We start from the raw sequence: 20,678 nt of genomic DNA on the forward strand, positions 1-20,678 counted from the left end.
ACTAGGCCCTACTTTTAACCAGAGCTTTTGGACAGAAAAGCTTTGTCTTCAGCCCTGCCCTGGTGTTTCTTCAACCTTCAGACGAGTGCTGCTCAGAGTTGGCGGCCTGCCCTCTGACCGCCGGCTTTAATCCTAGTTTTTCTTTACTACTTGCTTGTCCTTCTGATTCCTCTAATTAAAAAAAAAATTACTCTTGATCGGGGAGTTTCTAATTCCAGTCTGTTTTCACTTTTGAATTTCTTCTTGCTCTGTACGCCGATGGCCCTCTTACTTCTTGGAGTGGTGACAAGGGTCCCGGGGTTCCCACGGACTAGGAGACGTGGCTTTGTGTGTGACCTGGGGCAGAAGGCAGTGGGAGGGCTGGGAGGGTGGGCGGCAGGGCAGTTCGTGGACCGTCTGCGTGGCATGGAGGCTGTACTGGTGACCACGGGTGTGTCACAGTATTGACTTCCAGTAGCAGTGTCACTGAGTACTGAGACCGTGTTCTGCTCCAGGCAGGCCCTCCGCACCGAGCCCAGGGCAGCCCGGCAGCCCTGCTTTGCCATCTTCATTTTCAGCCCAGGAGACGGCAGTACAGAGAGTTTCAGTGCCATGGCCGCGGCCACACAGCTCTGCGTGGCCAGGCCTGACCTCGACCGCCGGCACCAGTGCTGCGTCCACTCCACTCTCCCTGCTGGCGCCGCTGTCCCCCGCCTTCCCGCTGCTCCCCACAGCCCCTGAGGTCCCCACCTCCCGCCCCTCCGCTGTCCTGTCCCCACGTCCCCGAGTCCCCCGGAAATGTTTACCTGTCATTACCTCTGCTTGTCCCCCTCCATCCAGTGGGTTGGCCCACGATTCACCATTGCTTTTGCGGGGGCGCTTCCCACAGTTCACGAGCCGGTTCTGGAGTGCCTCCTGGTGGTCCGTGCGGCCCAGAACTGTGTTCTGGATCCTACAAAACCCACGACACAGCCACTTCCAACCTCCCTGCGAGGGAGCGCAGCCCACAGACTCGCAGGACCTGACGACGCGGGTAACCCCAGACCCAGGCGCGTGCGCGCACCGCGCGCACACGGACCCGCGGAAGGGCGCGCACGTGCCCGCGCTTGGAGGCCGCCGGGCCAGGGGAAGTGAAACCACACGGGAAAGTGAAGGGCCCGCCGGCCGCCCCCAGCAGAGCGGCGGGGGGACCGGCCAGCAGTCACAGCCTCCGGAGCCGCTCGAGGTAACGTCCCGGGCGGGGCGGGGGCGGGGGCGGGGGGGGGCGCTGTCGCTCACCAGGGGGCCCTTCCGGTAGGTGTGACAAGGGGCTCTGGGCCTGGGGACTTCCCTCAAAGGCACAGACGTGCAAGTTCCTTCCTCCATCTGGAAATAGACGAGTATATTTGTCGAGTTATCATGCACCTTCTTTTAGAAGCAAAAGCGAGGCCTGGGAGCAAGAGGAGGTGAATTGACACCTCAAGCAGGTGGCAGGGACGATTGGTGTTCCCTCCTGCGTGGCTGGGCCGGGCCAACCAGCTCCAGACACACTTCTGTCTGGCAGCCAGGAGGAGCCCCAGCTGCCGGCCACACGATGCTCGGGGGCCCTCAGAGGGGATGGAGTGCGAGGTTTTGGAGGCTGGTGGCCCGTGTTACAGGTCACTGGGGAGAGGGGACAAGGGGCAGGACCCTTGCTGGAGGATGCCATGGGGGCAGGGGAGATGGCACCGTGACGTCTTCCTGCCCAGAGATTTCACTTTCGGCAGACACTGTCCTCTGAGGAGAGGTTCAAGGACCGGGTGAGGTCACAGGGACCCTCAGATTCAGGCTGCCACACCGCCGGCCCAGGGAACGGCCATCTGGTTCCTTAAAACTCCCTCCTGGAGTCTGATGAAATACTTGAATAAAAAAGATACACAGAATAACTGAATGCTAACCCTGGATATGACATGCCCCAGAGATTACCACACATTCCATTTTTGTCATGTCCCTGTATCTCTGTTTACTTAATATTATTCTTTAAATTAACTTGCTTTGGGGAGGAGGGTATAGCTCGGTGGTAGATTGTGTGCTTAGCCTGCACGAGGTCCTGGGTTCAATCTCCAGTACCTCCATTAAAAATAAATAAATCTAATTACCACCTCCCAAAAAAAGCAAACAAAAAGTTAACTTTCTTTTAGATTTTTTTCCATACGTATCACATTTCGAGAACTCCTGATCTTGTCCAGTTCACGTTGTTTTGCAGGTGAGACATGCGGTGATTTGCCCAGTCTCACAAAGACGTGGTAATATGGGGCTGTGCCTGGGGCCTCCTCATGAACCGTCCAGATTCTTTCTGGTGGAAAGTGTCACACTGTCCCGTGTGCAGAAGACAACCCCAAGTGTGATTCAGACAGTTCAGGTGCCACATGCAGGGGGGTCCCTCCCTCCTCCCTGAATCCCTGCGCGCGGCCAGCCTGGGCAGCCGCCCTCGGGAAGCTTTGAGAACCCCTGATGCTGATTCTCTGGAACACCACGACACACGTCACTGCTGAGTAAGCGGCTGTGCCGCGTCCACAGCCAGTCTTCTCCTGCAGGGCTGCAGGTCTCCGTTCTGGGACAGGTTCTTGTATGACTTATTTCCTTCTCTTCCCCCCAGCTTTTCTTTTTCCTTCTGAAATGTCTGAGATCTGGGGGTTGGATTTCCTGAACCAATAACTATCTCATCTCCTTCTCTCCTACTTTGACCTACTTTCTAAAACGGTTTCTTCAGTTCCATCTCTTAACGTTGCTGGTACACTTAAAAACTTCCAGCGCTCGTGTTTGTAGTTTGTAAAAGCGCTCTCTCATTCTGCTTACTTTTCTACACCGCCTTGTTCCTGTTTCATGGATACGTCTTTTCTCGTCTCTGTGAGGCTATTTGTTACACTTCTACTGAACTTTCATTTCCTGTACTAGTTCCTTCTGTGTTAGTTTTGTTTTTGTTTTTTGTTTTTTGTCATGTTTCTCCATGAGCCTCGATCCTCTGCTCTCTGGCTACATATATATATATATATATATGTTAAAAATTTTAAAGTTTGTTGGTCTTTTTTGGGGGGGGTAATTAGGTTTATTTATTTACTTATTTATATATTTGCTTTAATGAAAGTACTGGGGATGGAACCCAGGGCCTCCTGCTAAGCACGCCCTCTCCGGTGAGCTATACCCTCTGCTCTGGTTATATTTAAAAGTGAAACACTAACAACCTGGTTGCAGTGTCTTCCTCTATGATGAGCAGGCCTTGCTGAGGACAAGCTCCTGGCTGGGAGGCCTCACAGTGACCTTTGCTGCGGGACCCCCCTTGTCTGTACCCAGAGGCTCCCTCTCTGGGGTCTCGGAGAAGCGTAGTCTAGCAGGGTGCAAGGAGGGGCTCGGTTCCGCGCCTAACCCTGCACATTTCGCACCCAGCCTGCCCAGGTCTCCGTCTGAGAGGCCCCCTCTCAGGCATCCGGATGCCAGCGCCACGTGCCCTGCCCTCCCTGCTGCTGGCCCTGGCCGTGTCTGCCCTCGGCTCGGCCGCGTCCAGAGACCCAGCGCGGGACCAGCTGCTGACACGAGAGAAGGCGATGCGGGTAGGGGGCCTGCTGGTGCTGGAGGAGGAGGAGCAACTGGCGGACCAGAGGCTCCGGGCCCTCAAGGAGGCTGAGATGCTGGAGGCGGCGCAGACCGGGACCTTCCCGCCCAGCATGCACTTCTTCCAGGCCAAGCGCCTCGTGGAGCGGAGTGCGGTGTTCCGGGTCCTGCAGAAGATGCCGAAAGGTAGCGGGGGGGGGGGGGGGGGAGGTGTCTCAGGGCGCGGAAGGTGGGGGCACTGAACGTGGGCCCGGCGGGCCCGGCTGACGTGGGGCAGAGACTCCGCCGGCTGCTGCGCGCCCCGGAGGACGCCAGCCCTGAACTCCGGGGGCCTCGGCCTCAGAGACGGCAGGGAACGGGCCCGGGCACCGGTGGTCACTCCCGTAGGGGCTGGGAACCGTTACCCCGAGAACCGTTCTAGCCTTCTCCAGGGGCTAAGCTACCTAACAGGACACGTGCTGGAGGAATGCGCTTCCTGTAGTTTATGGCTGTAGCATCAACACATCGCTGTGAACAGTGGAGTGATTACTGTCCTGCACACAGAAACAGCAGTTTGCCGCTCTAAGGACTTTCCTACTTTTGTTTTTAGTATTACAGATATCAGAGAGTGTAAAAGCTGTGAGGAGCTGATGGAGAACGTAAGATTTAGACCACAAGGGGCCTCAAATGGCGAAGCCTGCAGGAAGCAGGAGGCGGCGGGTGGGGCCTGGGGGAGCGGGGTGAGAGAACCAGGACATGGTGGGACCCGCTGTGGGAGGGCGGGCGGGGCCCTTGTCACTCCCTTCCTCGCAGCCTCTGGAGGTGGGGTTCCCAGTGCAGAGCCAGACGCACTGGATTCCAAGCCTCCGGTGGTGTGGCCTTTCTGGATTGAGACCACCCAGGGCTTCTAACTCTTAACCCTGAGCCAGAAGTTAGCGGGCGCCCTGGAGGACACAGGCAGATGGGCGAGCTCCGAGCTGCAGAGGACAGGGTCCTGGGTTCCCAAGAAACTGCAAACCCTGTGTGTCCCCTTTCTTGTCTCCACTGCCCTCTCAGCCCCCCGGCCCCTAAGTCTGGGCCCCACCAGCTCACTCCACCCCCCGCCCTCCTCTCTTTCAGGGGCGGCCTTACACGTCCATGACTTTGGCATCGTGAGTATGGACTGGCTGGTGAAAAATGTCACCTACAGGCCCCACTGCTACTTCTGCCACACCCGGAAGGGGACCATGCTGTTCAGATTTGCTCACCCAAGCCCCCCGAAACCGGAGCCAGCAGAATGTTCCGAGTGGGTTTTGCTGGAGAAAGTTCGAAAGGGGCTGCAGAACGTCACTGAGTTTGACCAGAGGTGGGTTCGGGAGGAGGACTTCGAGCACCTGTTGCAGGTAGGGGAGGCATGTGGCGTCTCCCAGGGATAGACCCTTACATAAACATCTGGCCTTAAAAATATCACGAGGCTTTCTCTTAACTTTATGAGATTTGCTTCACCAAGGCACTCAACACCTTTCCTGTCCATAGCGAGCTCCTGGTATGTTTAAAATCCGATTTGATCAGCAACACAGCTGCTGCTTTGAATGGGATTTGTCCAGACCCTCAGTAGGACCAGGAAGAAGAGGGTCCCCTTTCCTGGAGCCCTGAGAGCCCAGTGGTGAATGAAACAGCTTGAAAACACGATGGGCAGCTTCCTAACAAAATGCATAGTAACATTACACGTAATGTTTATTGCAGTTGGAGAAGCAGCCACAGCGGGCTTTCACGAAGTATTTCCTTTATGAAGGAGAACACGCAGCTCAGCATGGTTAAGGAGGTTACCGAGGCCGTGCAGCTCGAGAGCAGCTCAGCAGGGATGTGAACCTGGGTCCCTCCCTGCCAAGTCCGGAGTGGTCTCCATCTGAGCCCCGTGCTAGTCGGCTGGGGCGACCAAGATGGAACACCACAGACTGGCAGCTTAAACGATAGGAATCCGCTTGGTCACAGCTCTGGGAGCTGACGTCCAAGGCCAGGGTGCAGGCAGGCCCTCCCAGGCCTCCCTCCTTGGCTGGGTGCACTCCTGGGGTCTCAGGCTCCACTCTTAATGACCTCATTTGACCTCAGTTACTTCCTTAAAGGCCCCACTTCCACACTCAGTCACACTGGGAGTTAGGGTTCAACATACGAACTCTGGGGACACAACTCAGTGTGTAACACTCTCCAAGGAGAGCTTGGTCTGGGACGTCACTTCCGGGGAGTCGGCCTGGCTAAGAGGCCCAGGGAGCAGGAGAGCGGGTGCACATCCCATGAGCTGTCTCCTGGGGAGCACACGGCGGGTCCTGGGGCAGGGGGCCTCCATCCAGGAGCCCAGAAGCTTCCCTTGGCCTCTCCTCCCTGCTGGCTTCCGGGTGGGAGAAGTCAGGGGGCCCGAGTCCTGCGGGGCCTGGAGGCATGGCCTGCAGCACGCCCCCGCCCTCTTTGTGTCCCAGCAGCCTGCTGAGAAGTTTCACCCTTGTGACCGAGAGCCCCCAGGTGACCTACGCAAACCAAGACATGGTCTGGGCCAAGTTTCAAACCATCTTCTTGTCGCTCTCCGGCCTCGTGAATCATGCACCAGTGTTCAGAGACTATATCTTCCGTGGCCTGGAGGAGTTCTACCAGGACAACGTGCTCTACCTGGAGCTCAGGACCACGCTGTTCCCGGTGAGCTGCCCTGTCCCCTTGCTCCGGCAGGGCCAGGGGCCCCCCAGCCAGTATGGCTTCACCCTGAGGGGCCCTGGGCTTCCCGGGGGCCACAGGAGCAAGGAAACCTGAGCTGGAGGGCTCGGGGGTGGGGGTAGAGGCAGGGGGCCTGAGGTGGCTGCCCAGGGAAGACGGGGCGATTCACCAGAAGCAGAGCTGCTTGGGAGAGAAGCTTGAGGTGAGGCCACTGGAGGGGTGTCCCTGGATGAGGGGGGATGGGGGCAGGAGGGGGGCCTCTTCCAGAGTAAGCTGAGAAAGGGGCCCTGAAAGCATCCAGGGAGGTAAGAGACGGCTTTGCTGATTTGATTTTGAGGAAGAAAGGTCAAGGAGAAAGAAATGGGAAAAGATCAGGCAGAGTCCAAAAATACCCCAAATGTCAAAATATGAAAAAAGTCACTGACTAGGACCTTGCATTTTCACCCGAAGCAAAGGGCGACGGGGTCTTTGCAGACTTCAGCTGGAGGGGCGTGGGCTCCAGCTGGCGGAGGCGTCCCGTGAGGGGCCGGCGGGTCAGGCGCTGCTCAGGTTGGGTCCTTCCAGACCCTCCAGTCTCTGAGGACTTCCCAGAGGAGTCTGGGGGAGCCAGGGGATGGGCTGTTGTGTGAGAGGCAGCTTCGGGGGGCTCACAAGAGTGTGATGTGTTAGTTTTTTGTTTTGTTTTGTTCTTTAGAAATATTAGATTTATTTCTGTTCACTACGCAGACCAGACCTTTTTTTTTCACGGAGGTTTCAGGGATTGAACCCAAGACCTTGTGCGTGCTAAGCATGCTCTCTACTGTTAAAGCTATACCCTCCCCTGGGTTAAAGGTTTTCAGCGTCCTTTGGGTAGAGCTCTCCTCACCCTGCATGCAGGGGAGCGCAGCCTCCCACCCAGCATATCTGTGGTTCGTGGATTATTTCGAGCCAAAACAGTCAGGGCCTGAGAGACCAGGAAGAGCCTTGACCTTCGCCACAAGTGCCCAGAAGAACTGAGGCCGGGGCCTGCTCCCTGAGGGGTGCCTTCAGCAGAGCTGTCCTCCAAACATGGCCTGGGGTGAGGAGGCAGCAGGGCCTGGGCCTGGAGACCTGAGTCCTCCCTGAGCCCCGCTGTCCCAGTGAACATTTGTTGGCCAAACATTTGCTTTTTATCTCCTTGTGAATTGCCTTCCTCCCCTTTGAAGTCTCAAACCTCCCGCCTCAACGTCCCCTTTTGTCTTTAGCTGAAGATGGTGTTGAAGGTGGGGGCTGCAGCCGCCTCGGTCAGTCTCAGTTTTCCTGGGTCTCTCCCGCACAGAGGTGTTATTAAACGTTTGCTTGCTTGGTTTTCTCCTGTTCATGTCTCAGGTCAATTTAATTCTTAGACCAGCCAGAAGGACCTAGAACTAGAAGGGAGAGGAAGATTTCTGCCTCCCCAACAGCTGGGGCAGGCGGCTGGATCCAGCTTTACTGGCTGGTCCTCCTGGCCCCGAGGCCGCTGCAGCTCAGGGGTCCTGGGACAGCGGAAGGCGAGAGTCCTTGCTTACTGCATCAGTCAGTCTCCCTGATCTCTGCCTGCTGGGTCTGCTGGAAACTGGAGGGCTGAGAGTCCTTTTTCTCTTTTCTAAAATTGGATTAGCAGGACAGAATATTTGTGGAGCTGGTTCTGTGGTCTTAGGGTCCACAGTTGGTAAACCGGATAGAGAATGCTTGGCCCGCTGGGCCTTGCCTCCCAGAGATGCCACTGTTCTTTGTGTCATAAGGACGAAAACCAGCGGCCTCATTGCTTCTCCTTCCGTCTTGTTCTGTGTCTTGAGAGCTTGGCCATCGACCAGTGAGGACACTCGCTCTGGTCTCTGCCATCTGGGAGGTGCAAGTACCAGTGCTTTTGCAGCCAGTCTAGACTAGACCCGGTTAGACTGGGGCTCCGGGCTGTGGCCGGCTGGTCAGAGGCACAGGTGACAGCCTGGACTTGCACCTGGCACTCTGTCCAGCTGCGCCGGCTCTCAGGAGAGTTAGTCACCAGGGGTCCCCATCCACCAGGGAACTGTCATCCCAGCCTTCACCTGTGAGCGAATGCCCTTTCTTAGACCATCCTTGAGAGGGAACATTCTGGATCTGGTGAGGCTGCGTCCTTTGCACTCTCCGGGACACCTCCTTTGTCCGTGTTTCAGCCATAAACAAAGCCTTGTTGGTTTGAGTCACTATTGAGATCAAGGGCCAGAGGATGGATCCTCTGAACCGGAAAGACTTCAAAATTGGTAAATTTTTCAGACAGCTCTCATTGTAATCACCTGTTTTATTGGTGCCAATGTTAAAGTCAAACTAAAGGTGGATTCAAAGCAAGGGAACCTTAACTCAAACACACACAATGGCTGGGGGGCCTTACGGAATTTGTGGTCTGTCTTCCCCTCCTGGGTCTTACAGACGCTAATGGAAAACATTCAGTTAATTAACAAGGGAGCCGGAGGAAGGGAAAAGTCAGGGAACCTTTTCCAACAAGGGGAACATTTCTCAGGAGTCAGTAAGGGGAGTTGCAGGACTTGTCCCAGCAGGGTGGAAATCTTGAGATGGTTATTAAATGGTTTGAATAAAACGGACATTGATGGCGTTAAAACAAATGTTCTGATACAGCACTGCCTAAGGTTGGGTGGGCCCCAGGGACCCCTATTGGCTCCCGGCAACATAAAAGGGCCCCAAACAAGTCCCTTCTATTTATTCCAGTTCGGAGAAATTTAAAGGCCAGAAGGTAGGGGTTACACTGAGTAACCCCACCAGCAATTGCCTGGGGCAACAGTCAGGCTGATTAACGAGTTAAAGATTGATGGAAAGGCCTGGGTTCCTTGGCTGGACCCCTCGCTGGGGACCCAAGGCCTTTTGCAGAGGACTGGGTCAAATGGCTGGGGTGGACCCCTTGGTGCAGGAGCCCCATGAGCTGTGGCACCAAAACCCATACACAGATGGAGCTGACCTTGGGCTACAGTTGAGAAAGAGTTGATTGGATTACAGAGGCTGGACTGTTTGAGCGGGTGTTATTTGAAGAGGCTACGCAGTGTTGCCTGCATGTTTCATGGGAGTGGATGTTATGTCCAGCTGAGAATACTCCCCCTGCGCTACCCACATTGGTCTGACTATTGGTCCAAATTCTCGAGTGCTCCAAGGCCTTGGTGACTGACTTTGAGTCCGTGGCAGGGCCCACAGGGTGGCAGTATTTGGTTGTTATCATATTCTGTAGTCTTTACAAGCTGAGAAATTTTACTGTCTGTACATCCAAAAGTAACAGGGCTCCAGAGGACTGACACACATTGACCAGATTTATGAGAGACAGTTGTACAAACAAGAAAGTCAGAATGCAGTTTTCAGATAAAATTATCAGTCAGACCAGGCACCTGTGCTTCCTGATGAGTAAATTCTCTCTTGAAGGCAAAGCCTATCTTCTCCTGAAGCCAGATTATAGCCAGAGAGGCTTTGGGGGAACCAGAGCCCTGCCGAGGTTCTACAGGAGTCCTTAACCTTGGAAAATCTGCTAAAGGCTACCACCCTTTCCCCAGGGGAAATAAGTACCAGAATAAATTGATGATCAAAGATTACACATCTAGGAAATGCTTCTGCAAACCATGCCATGTACAGCAACTCCAATATGTTTGGATTTGGAGTCTCATACGTTTTAAAATCCTGGTTGAGATCCTAGACCAACTCTAGTGTGACTTACAAGGTTGGAGGGCCCTGTCCTGGAGGACGCTCCCCTCCCCTCCCCGAGAACCAGCCATTCCTGGCTTGAGTCAGGGCCTCTCCCTCCACCTCAGACGACGCTGCCGGGGTCCCGGGTTCTGCCTCTCCTTGCTGTGCACCCTGGACTGACGCCCTTGTCCTTGGACGTGCTAACACCTCCTCAAGGTGGGCCCAGGGGAGGGTGTGCCTCTCCCCCAGGATCCGATGCCCTTTGCGGGCTTAACACAGAGCACAGACGTGCATTTCTGAGTTCTTGGGAAGAGGGAGCGGGTCTGACCTTTGCCCCTCAGTACTTCATCAGTTTTGTGAGCAGAGTGACTAAGGGCACAAATTAAAAGCAAAGACAGGGTCCATCCACCTTCTATTAAGGAAAGACTCTCAGTTAGAGGCGAGCTGGCGCCGGCCCGGCCTGTGGAGGGCAGAGGACAGGGCGTTTCCCGGAGCCACTGTTCCCGGGTTTGGCCTGGAAGCCCCTTCTCTCCCCCAGCCTGGGCTCCGCCCCATCCTCCCCCAGGTCGGGCTCAGGCCCACCTCACCCCCTTCCTGGGACCGCGTTCCTCCTCCTGAATCCCGGTCTTTCTAGCACCGTTGCGTTGTCCCCACAGGGCAGGGGACAGCCCCGGCTAGACAGTGAGCCCTTTCAGAGTGGCCAGTGTCTTCCAGGGCTCCAGTAGTGACAGTCACGCCTGTGGATGGTGGGTGCACAGGTGAACAATTCGGAGGTGCGGTCGGGACCCGACTGCCCGGGACTCCCAGTCTGGGGTCCCGGGTTGGGCCCGGAAGCTGCCAAGTTACACCCGCTCCCCACCGCTGCCGGCCGCGGTTCTGATGCGGACGGTCTGCCCCAGACCACGCTGTGAGAAAGGCCTTTTCAAAGCGCTTTGTCGCGTTTGAGCCTCACGGCCTGCGTTTTACAGACGAGGGAACAGGCGCGCGGGAGACCGAGGAGCCTGGCCGGGGCCACGCGGGCAGCACGGCGCGGCTGCCGGCCGCGTGCGGGCTCAGAGGCGCTCCCTGCCGGGCTCCCGGGCCTGGGGGTCGCTTCCTGCCGCCACTTTGTGCCCGCGGTCTCGGCCCTGGGGCTCCTTGCGGGGAGGGGCGGGGAGCTTTGGGGGCGGCGAGGATGGAGGGGCGGAGAGCCTCCCCCGGCCCTGCTCGCCGCGCCTCGCGGGGGCGCGGCCCCGGGGTCCACCCCGGGACTGCCCGGCCCGCCTCTCCCCTCCCCGCCGGCCCCCAGCCCGCCTTCCTGGAAGGGGGAGGGGGATGGGACTTGCCCGTTTGTTCTGGGCTGACCCTGGAACAAAGGCCTCCAGCCGCAGAGAGTCTTTGCCGCGCGCCCCCAAGAGCCGGAGCCGGGGAGCCACCGGCACATTAACAACTAAAACGTCTGCCCTGGAATTCTTTTCTGAGCCCGCGGCCTCCCCGCCCTGATTGCGAGGCTAATTCAGGGCCTGGGATGGTGTTGATGGACTATCCTGGCTGCCCTGCCTCCTATTGTGTCACTAACGCTCCATCACAAAGGCCACTCGCCCTTAGCAACAGTTGCTAGGCGGGTCTTATCTCCTGGGCCCCATCCCTTCCCCCAGCCGGAATCGGAGGCCGGGACTGGGTCGGGCCAGCCTGCAGGGTGAAGCTGCTCCGAGACCCCGGAGGACTATCCGCAGGGGCTCCCCAGCTGGCACTCCCCCGTGGGCGGCCTGGGGGGCGGGGGTGTGGACACATCGGGGGCAAATGGAGCCCGTGATGCTGCTTCCCGTCCCTTGGTTTCTGTCACTGGTGTGACAAGCAGTCCTCCTGCTCCCCCTCCCCACCCCTACGGTTTTTTCCTGGATTCTTCATTAAAAATTCCACCTGGCTGTTTGCAGTAGCGGCCGTGTTTCATGTCACTGGTGTCACTCTGCAGCGTCCTGACAGCAGCACTTGCCCAACTACGTTAGGCTGTATTTGTGTCGTTGACAAGTCTGTGAAATCGACAAAAAAGGCGCTCTTCAGCCCAGTGGTGCATTATACGTGAGAATCACCTGGGAAAGTCGAAAAACCGGGCCCCACCCCAGGGATGCTGACTTAATTAGTCTGCCCAGGTGTAAGCTCAGCGCACCTCCACCCCCAACTCCAGCCAGGGAGCAGGGCTGAGGTTCGTACCCCTTTGAAGCCTAAAATCCTCCTTTGTAAAATGAGACCCACCTAGTAGTGCAGTTTTGAGGATTAAATGAGATTGATAGAAAGCGTTCGCTTATTAAGTGACTAAAGCCTGAGTGGTGAGAGCTAATTGCACCGGGAGTCAGAACTGAGTCCCAGCTTCTAACTGTGTGACCTTCAGCCGCTGTGCCCCCACACTTCCCTTCCGTTCCTTCCAGCTTCAAAACTCTGTAATTCCATGATCTCTTAGACAACAGGAGTTACATTGGTTTGTGAAAGGGGCATGCAGTTTGAGTAACTTGTCCACAAATTTACGGTTACTCACACTACACGTGAAGACTGAGGCGACCCAAGTTGAGTTTGCTGTGTTTTTAATTCGAGGGAGCTTGTTGCAGGGACAGAGCAGCGTGTGTGCCCCGAGTCTTCCATGACCCCCAGGCCCCCGTCGGTGCTTACAGCTGGCCCCGGTCTTACTTACTGACTCGTCTTCCCAGGAGGGCTGCAGATCTGAGTTGTCTTCCCGCGTCTGGTGATAGGTTGGCAATGACAACACTATTATTACTAGTCACCATTTCTAAGTGCTTTACAGATGTTAACTCAGTTTGATCCTTGCAACGACCCTATGAGGTATGATTGCTTTGAGATACATTGTATCTCACTGGCGCCTGAACCCCCACGGCTGACCGGAACCCCAGACCAGCTGAGAACTTTCCTCTGACACCTGACTTCGGAGCCTGTTCTCCCACATGGGCTGTGAGGCTGTGAGGGGTGCGGGTCTCACCTCAGGGCAGGTCTCCTGCTCCTGGGCTCCTGCAAGTGGGGGACTCTTGAGCATTCAGATTCCATCCTAGGTGCTTCCCTTAGGAATGCAGTGTCCTAGCCAGGAGCTCAGGGCCTGGGCAGCCCCAGTGGTGACTCACTGGTTACCTGGAGACCAGGAAAACCTCTGGAGGTGGCTTCAGCCCCAGGAGGTTCTGTCCTCCTAGCCCTGGGAACTGGCAGTGGGATGGGAACCCCGAAAGCAGGGCCCCAGCTTCTCCAGTGACAGCATCCATGGAGGGAACCGCTGCCGCGGGCCAGCCCCTCAGACCTTGGTTGCGGTTGCATCTTTTGCATGTCTGTGCATGCTCTCGATTAATCTGCCGGGGGTCTTCTTTTAGCCAGAACTGTCAGTTGTTGATATATTTTTAAGGTTCCTCTTTTGTCTCCCTTCTGTTCTGTGAGCACTGCTCCACTGCCCCCTCCGACACCCCTCTGTGCCCTGAAACACGCCGCCTGGGGCTTAGCACGTTTAAGACTGCAGGTGGACGGCACCTGTCTTGAGGCTTATTTATGGAGCTCCCACTCTGGTCCTGTGAGAGGGGAGGTGGGACTATCAAACTGCGCGGACACACCCTTGGAGGTTGAGGAGTCTGGGCAGGTGACTCAGTAGTGACAGAGCAGTCAGGGCGCTGGGCAGACTTCTGTTCTTCCCTTCTGCAAGTCGTCCGGGTAATGCCAAGATGACTTCAAGGAATAATTTTGGATTGAGTTAATACAATGGTTCTCAAACTTTTACACTCAAAAAATTTTGAGGATCCCAAAGAGCTTTTGTTTATGTGGATTTTATCTACTGTATCCTGTATAATATAACCGGTGCTAGAAATTAAAACTGAGAAATGTTTAAAACACAAGACTACACAAGCACACAAACTTATTTGTCAGAGCAATATTGTCACATATGATGCAGATTCTGGAAAATTCTGTATACTCATGAGAGAGGGAGAGTGAAAAAAACAAATAACATCTCAAAATTTTTAAGAAGAGAGTTTTGAATTTGTAGATAGCCTGCAAAAGTCTAGGGGACCCTCGGGGGTTCCCTGGCCATACTTCGAGAACTGCTGTGGTACAGCATCAAAGATTTGAACATTCTTAGAGTGCCTTGATTAGTGACAGGAAAAGCTCTTTTATAAAATCCTGGGTTAAGTAGGAAAGGAAAGAAGTAACTTTTCCTTTACCCTCTTAGGTTCTGTTCTTGGAGCCTGCAAATTAAACCAACAATAGCCACAGTAACAGGAGAAAAGGCATATAAATTTTATTTGCTGTTGACGTTTAATTGTGTGTGTGGAGGCCTTCATGGAAAAGAAGACCCAAAGAAGTGGGTAGACCAGGTTTTTATGTACTGTTTTAACAAATGGTGATAAACAGTGGAGAATTGACAGGACACAGGAAAATGGGTTTGTGCTTCCAGGAGCAGTAAATTGGGGGAAGATGAGTATGTGGGGGAAACTAATAGAAGATGAGGGTTACTTTAAGGAGGTTTGTCTGTTCAGACCTGTCTTGGTGCCCAGCTTCTGTCTCCAGTGATCAGGGCTGTTCTCCTGGAAGGCAGACACTCTCACAAACAGAAATACATGTCCTGCTTTCAGGCAGACAGGAGGAGGGCACGGAGTTCTGTCTGCATTTGCGCTTCTTAATTGCCTTCAGCTTGAAATAATCCTTATGCAAAAGTGGCAGATTTGGGGTAGCACATTCTGACCCCCTGTCAGGCCCCCAGAGATGGACAAGCAAAATGGCTGCCCCCACCACCCACCGTGTGTTTCCTCTGTCTCTCCTGCTGTACATCCCTGGCTCTTCCCGCTCGGCCCTGACCACGTCATTCTTGGCGTCCCTCCTAGTGGCTCTGGCCACCTCAGGGGCCTGCCTTGGGGGAGGAGGAGTGGGGACAGGAAGTGGACTCTTGGACCACTCTTTCTGGCTTGCATCCTCTCCTCCGCTGGCCTGTTCCTCGTCTGCTGCACACACATTTACTGAGCACTGACCACATGCCAGGCACCACTCCAGATGCAAGCAACCCAGCCATGAATGAGAGGGAGACGTCCAAGCCTCTTGGCACCAGAGAGCATCACCCCAGGCAGGGCTGGGCCTTCTGATCAACCTCAGAGGCGGTGGAAGGCATTGATGGAAGCAATTGCAAAGTCCATCCTGGTTTGGGAGATGGTCGGCAGCTGGGGACGGAGGTCTGCTCTGCTCAGCTCAGCTCTGAGTCACACTTCTCTCCCAGGTGTATGAACTGAATGGGACGGTTCACAGCCTAGAGTGGTCGGTGAGGACGTATGAGGAAGTGGCTCGAGCGTTTGCAGAAAAGCATCCTGGGTTCATCGGAATCAAACTCATTTATTCGGATCACCGGTAAGGCAGAGCATGGGTGAGGCTGGGTCGTGGGCAGAGCCGCTGGGCTGGGCGGGGACAGAGGAGGAGAAGGGGCCCGGGGCTGAGACCCCCGGACGCCCCAGTGCCACGGCTCTGTGTGCAGTGGTGGGAGTGCAGACTCCATCCTGAAATCACTGCTGCTTCAGGTCTTCACAGCTGGGCTGGAATGAAGGGCTTGGCAATTTTCCAGGTACTTCAGACCGTGGCCCCACATCGGCCTCAGCCTGGTGATCAGTTATGAGCTTAATGCTTTTGCCTGAATGTTCGGACAACTTCTTCATTTCAGTCTGCGGCTGGGTTCTGCCTCTGGCTGCACTGAGGGTCTGGGGGAGTGGCGGCTGGTTCCTTGGATCACAGCAGACACACCCTCATCGGCCCATGTCTCCCTGTCTCTCCCGCAGATTCAAAAATGTGTCCTGCATCAAAAAATCCGTCCAAACAGCCATGAAACTTCGTGCCCAGTTCCCCAGGATGGTGGCTGGGTTTGATCTGGTAGCAGACTCTGTCCTGCAGGGGCCCTGAGGGCAGCTCCCTGGGGCGGGCTGGGCAGCTCCACTGAGACCCTCACTAGGGGCTGCAGGGGTGTCTGGAAGCAGAGGAGGGGGCCAGGCCTAAACCCACCAGCGTTCGAGAGTGGCCCCTCCCCATCACCCAGACTTCTGAAGCTGCACATCGTGGGGTGGGGTTGCCCCCCCACCCCCTCCAGTCACAGCCAGGCCACATTGCCCTGGGTGACAATTCAGTAACCTCACCAATGAATCCAGCTGCCTGGCCAAAGGGCACGCCTGAGCCCTCTCACTGAATCTGCACACGTTCCCGCAGACTGTGCTTCAGCTCCTGCTCTTGGACCCACCTGGCTCCCAGGAGACAGCATCTCAAGGAACTGTTTTCTTTGGACCAGGATGTCCTTCTGGGCTCCTTGGGGGTTGCTCAAAGGATCCACCTCTCCAGAAAAGAGACAGGAGTTGCTCCCACCCCCTTTCCCTCCGTCTGTGGTTCTGACAGTGGGCCGAGAAGGAGGGCGGACGGTGGTGGACCGGTCCATACAGGGACTCGGGCGCACCAGTTGCGGGGAGCGGGGGCTGGAGTGCTCAGAGGTCCACTCGCAGGCCCCTGCGTTCCTTCCCATCTGCCCTCCGTCCGCTGCACTCAACACCCACGCTCCCTTGGTCCTGCAAGGGCATCACTGGCCCCACTCCCTCCCTTGAAAACTGGGGAATGGAACCTCTATGTCGCAAGGCTCCCTCCTGCCCAGCCCCGGGTGTGCAGCCTGCTTCGGAAAGCATGATTTTGGTGTAGTTGTTCTTCACGGAAGTGACAGCTAAGGGACTCTGCCCGGAGCTGCCAGGGCTGGGGGCCCAAGGTGATGGAGGCTGGAGTCCCTCTGGGGATCTGCGGCACAGCCTCTGAGTCGGGGCGAGTTGTTTCGGGGCAACAACACACTGCACCCTCTCTTCTTCCCCAGGCCTTCTACTGGTCACCCTTAAAAGGCTGTGTGACTGAGGCCTGGAGCGGTGGTGGTGGGTAGAGGGCTGTGGGTCCAGCGGCCCAGCCGGCGCCCCAGTGACCCCTCCCCTGTCCTGCAGGTGGGGCGTGAGGACACGGGCCACTCGCTGTATTACTACAGGGAGGCTTTGATGATCCCAGCCTTGCATGGCGTGAAACTGCCTTACTTCTTCCACGCCGGAGAGACAGGTGAGCCTGGGGCACCGTCGGGGGTGGGGGTGGGGGGTGACGGACAGGGCCCTCGGCGTCCCTCTGTGGGTCACATCCATCCTGCTCAAGACCACCCTTCTGTTCCCAGACTGGCAGGGAACTGCCGCAGACGGAAACCTTCTGGACGCCCTGCTACTGAACTCCACCAGGATCGGCCATGGGTTTGCCCTGAGCAAACACCCAGCCGTCTGGGCTGACTCCTGGAAGAAAGACATCCCCGTGGAGGTCTGCCCCATCTCCAACCAGGTGTGCAGGCCCAGGGACCAGCGCAGGGCGATCGCCCCCGCAGCCACGGCCCCTGCGTGGCTCCCAGATTTTCTCCTGGGTCATCTCTCGCTGCTTTCTGTACCCCTCCCCCCACCTCACATCCAGAGTCACGGAGGAAAAGCTTTGCCTAGACCACTCGTGGTCATGAGGGCCCCCAGGGGTGGACCTGTGGCGAAGCTGTGGACGAGCTAAAGGACACTGGGGGCACCACGGGGTCGGGGGAAACTCAGGTCCTGCTGTTGCACGGCCGCTTGGGGCTGTGTGCTCAGGAGAGCTGCTCAGAGCAGCACCGAACATCCCTGGTGAAAACTTGGGTGCGGGGACCTGGGGAGGCCTGCAAGTTGTCCCCAAGCGGACCCAGAAAGGCGCTGGTCACACCCTGGGTCTCACCTCCCTCGTGACGACCCTTCATAGATCCGCTTGTCTCTCCTTTGCCTCCAACTGGGCAGGTTCTGAAGCTGGTGTCCGACATGAGAAACCACCCCGCTGCTGTACTCATGGCCACTGGGTACCCCATGGTGATCAGCTCTGATGACCCTGCTGCCTTTGGGGCCAAAGGCTTGTCCCACGATTTCTACGAGGCCTTCATGGGCATCGGCGGGGTGACGGCCGACCTGAGGACACTCAAACAGCTGGCCATGAACTCGCTCAAGTGAGTGCCCTGGGTGCTTCGTCTTCGGTTTGGGGCAGGAGCCTGGAGGGTTTCCGTGGTTCCTCTGGTTGTCTCTTACTCCACTGCTCTCGGGCTGGGACCGACGTGCTCTGCTCTGCCAGCATCTGAGACCCCTCTGGCCACCCACCCTGGGCTGACCCGCGCACCCCTCCTCCTGCAGGTACAGCGCCCTGTCGGAGGGTGAGAAGAAGGTTGCCATGGAAGCCTGGGAGGAGAGATGGCATAAGTTTGTGGCCGAGCTGGCCAGGGGCCCAGAGTGAGAAGAGGCCGTCCGCTGCCCTCTGCCTCCGCTTCCCCCCACACTGTCTTCACGTTCTCCACCTCGGCCGTTCGGAACCCAGCGTGATCTCCACCTCTGTGTCTTTATCAGAACCGACCTGTGAAGGTCACCCAGGGCCGCCACGTTGCGGATCTCCCAGAAACACCCCATCCGTGGACCACACTCGCCTTTGGATGCCCTCTGTCGCAGCCTCAGTGACAGGCCCCCTGCTTCCTCGCTGGCCGTGGCTCCGGCCCCTGCACTGGCTCCGGCTCCGCCTGGTCTCTGCGGTCCGCTGGCTCGCCCCTCCTGGCGTCTCTCCTGCTCTTCCCTCCTCTCACGCTGCACGAGCCTCCTAGGTGGTCTTGTCTGCTCCTTCCCTTTTAAAGCCACGTATTGTTGATGATTCCCAAGCTTCAGATGCATGTGGATGGCTCCCAGACTCTCGGAGACCTACTGTGTGCAGCGCTGCCCTTCCAGCCTCTCCCTGGTCATTCCTGTCTTGGGAGAAGTCCCCTCCTCCCGCTCCACCCACTGCTCAGAGCAGAGATGGTCAGTAAATTCTTGCCCCCCCATCAGAAGGGCCCTTGGATCCGTCCCCCCCGCCTCCCCCCGCTCTGGGCTCAGTTCCAGCCACTGTCGCCTCTTCTCTGAGTTACGACAGCCTCCTAACCCACCTCTCCTTTCTTCTCTCTGCGCCCCCAGCTCGATTTTCAAAGAGCAACGGCTGTTTAGCACTAAATTAAGCCAGGGTGCTCTGCTTTACAACGCGGTGCCCTTAGCAAAGCCCGGAAGTCTCCACAGGGGGTCGCCTCCTGTCAGCCAGGGCCCCCCAGCAGCGTCCCACCCCCAGTGCCCTAGTGCACCAGGCTACCCCCGGGGTCCCAGGCTCTGCCCTGCACCCGGCTCCTGTCTCACGCTCTCTGCCGGGAATGCCCTTTCTTCCGTTCAGAGGTTGCAGCTTTCCTGTCCCTGTCTCAGAAAGGTTTCCAGGCCCCGTTCTCCCTCGGGGCACCCTGGGCTTTTCCTTCCTGACTCTACTGCGACCCGCCATTAGGAATGTATTTCTGGGGCCTCCGTCCCACCAGACCAGAAGCTCCAGGCAGACAGGCACTGACGACCCGTCACGCACACTGCGAAGCCCGAGCCGGCTCCCGGCCCCGCCGGTCAGTCCGCAGTGGGGGACGCGGACAGGACGGACCTGACCTGGGCGTGCTGGGCTGGCTGAGGCAGGAGCAGAGCGGAGTTGCCCCAAACAAAAGACCCGTGGGGTCAGGTCCTGGCCCCAGCCGGGGCTGTGGGCGAGGGAGGCGAGGGGCCAGCCCTGGCCTCACCCGACCCCAGGGTGTGAAGGAGACCAAAGAATTCCTCCAAAGTGGAATGTCTTCTCCCCACCCCATCCCTGTGCCGAGCCCTCAGGCAGAAGCCAGCCCTCTCCCCGAGGGGACCGCTGGCCCCTGGGACTGGGAAAGGGTCCTCAACCACAGGCTGGTACCCGGAGGGAGCCGGATGCCCTAGAAGGGCCTTTGAGTCATCGCCTTCCCTGTCCCAGCAGAGGATGCACGGTCCCAGCTCAGCTGATTTAGATTCAATAAATGTGAGAACAGAACTTAGTAGAATGGGCTTCTGCAGCAGGTTGCCATGGCCACGGGGGTCTCCCGGGAGCATAAGGTCCCTGATTTGGGAAACAAACCAGCTCTGGTGCATTCATGCCGGTTCAATAGGCTGAGTCCGAGCTGACAGCCAGAAACACCCAACGACCAGGTCCTGACTCGCGAGGAGGGCGCGGCTGCCCTCCCTTGGGCCTGAGCGACGTCTCTGCCAGGGGCACGGGGTGAAGCTGGCTGCACTCACTCCTCCTGTGGGACTTCCCAGAGTGCTCTGACATAGATGTCTTTTGGGAAGACTTGTGTGTTAGCTGAAGCTTTGTAAACCAAATCACGGTGTACCTGGAGCGGGGGTGTGGGGCTTGCTTTCTCTGCAGCAGAGCGTTCAGTCTGCAGAACATCTTTCTGTGATCTGGAGTCTGTTTATTTACTTCTCAGAGTGAGGTCAAATCCTTTGTCCTTCTTTGTCAGGTGAATTGTCCGGGCAGGAAGAACCACAGGGTCCACGTCGCCCGGCCTGTGGCGGGTGCCCTGATCCGGCCTCCTCCAGGGTCCTGGAGTTTTGCTTCGTCCAGGACAGCTGTGGGGGGAGGGGGGACAACAGGGGGCCTTCCGGAAGGTCAGATGGAGGGAATCGCAGGACATGCAAGGCATCCTCTTTGCCAGCAGGTTGGAAGTCGGGGTCCAACCACAGGGAAAACCATGGGACTTTGATCTCAGTACCTTGAAATCGTGTGAAACTTCAGAAAAGTGGTAAGGATAGCACGAAGAACTCCAAACGCCCTCCCCGCCCAGGTTCCGTGACCAACGCGCTACACACTCACTGCATCCCTCGCCCGCCCTCCCCTCCCTCGGTGTCCCTAACTAGACGCCCTACGTTTTCTGACCGGTTGAGACTCAG

At 57.0% G+C, this 20,678-nt stretch overlaps 1 protein-coding gene across 6 annotated transcripts; it reads left to right on the plus strand.

Annotated features, from left to right (window-relative positions):
* Positions 1–1,064: 1,064 nt before the first annotated feature.
* Positions 1,065–20,227, plus strand: ADA2 (adenosine deaminase 2). Of its 6 annotated transcripts, none has more exons than XM_064478830.1 (10): positions 1,065–1,204; positions 3,385–3,735; positions 4,648–4,873; positions 5,985–6,198; positions 15,107–15,234; positions 15,657–15,747; positions 16,842–16,950; positions 17,060–17,217; positions 17,688–17,890; positions 18,072–20,227. In XM_064478830.1, the coding sequence occupies exons 2-10, from the start codon at positions 3,429–3,431 to the stop codon at positions 18,169–18,171; spliced, it is 1,536 nt and encodes a 511-aa protein (XP_064334900.1). In that variant the 5' UTR covers positions 1,065–1,204; positions 3,385–3,428; the 3' UTR covers positions 18,172–20,227. The 6 variants fall into 6 exon arrangements, with proteins under 6 accessions (XP_064334900.1, XP_064334902.1, XP_064334901.1 ...); XM_064478832.1 differs by having other exon boundaries at positions 5,988–6,198; XM_064478831.1 differs by lacking the exon at positions 1,065–1,204 and adding an exon at positions 1,588–2,560.
* Positions 20,228–20,678: the final 451 nt, after the last annotated feature.

Source organism: Camelus dromedarius, chromosome 25 (assembly GCF_036321535.1).
Source record: "Camelus dromedarius isolate mCamDro1 chromosome 25, mCamDro1.pat, whole genome shotgun sequence".
In the NCBI taxonomy this organism is placed as follows: Eukaryota; Metazoa; Chordata; class Mammalia; order Artiodactyla; family Camelidae; genus Camelus; species Camelus dromedarius.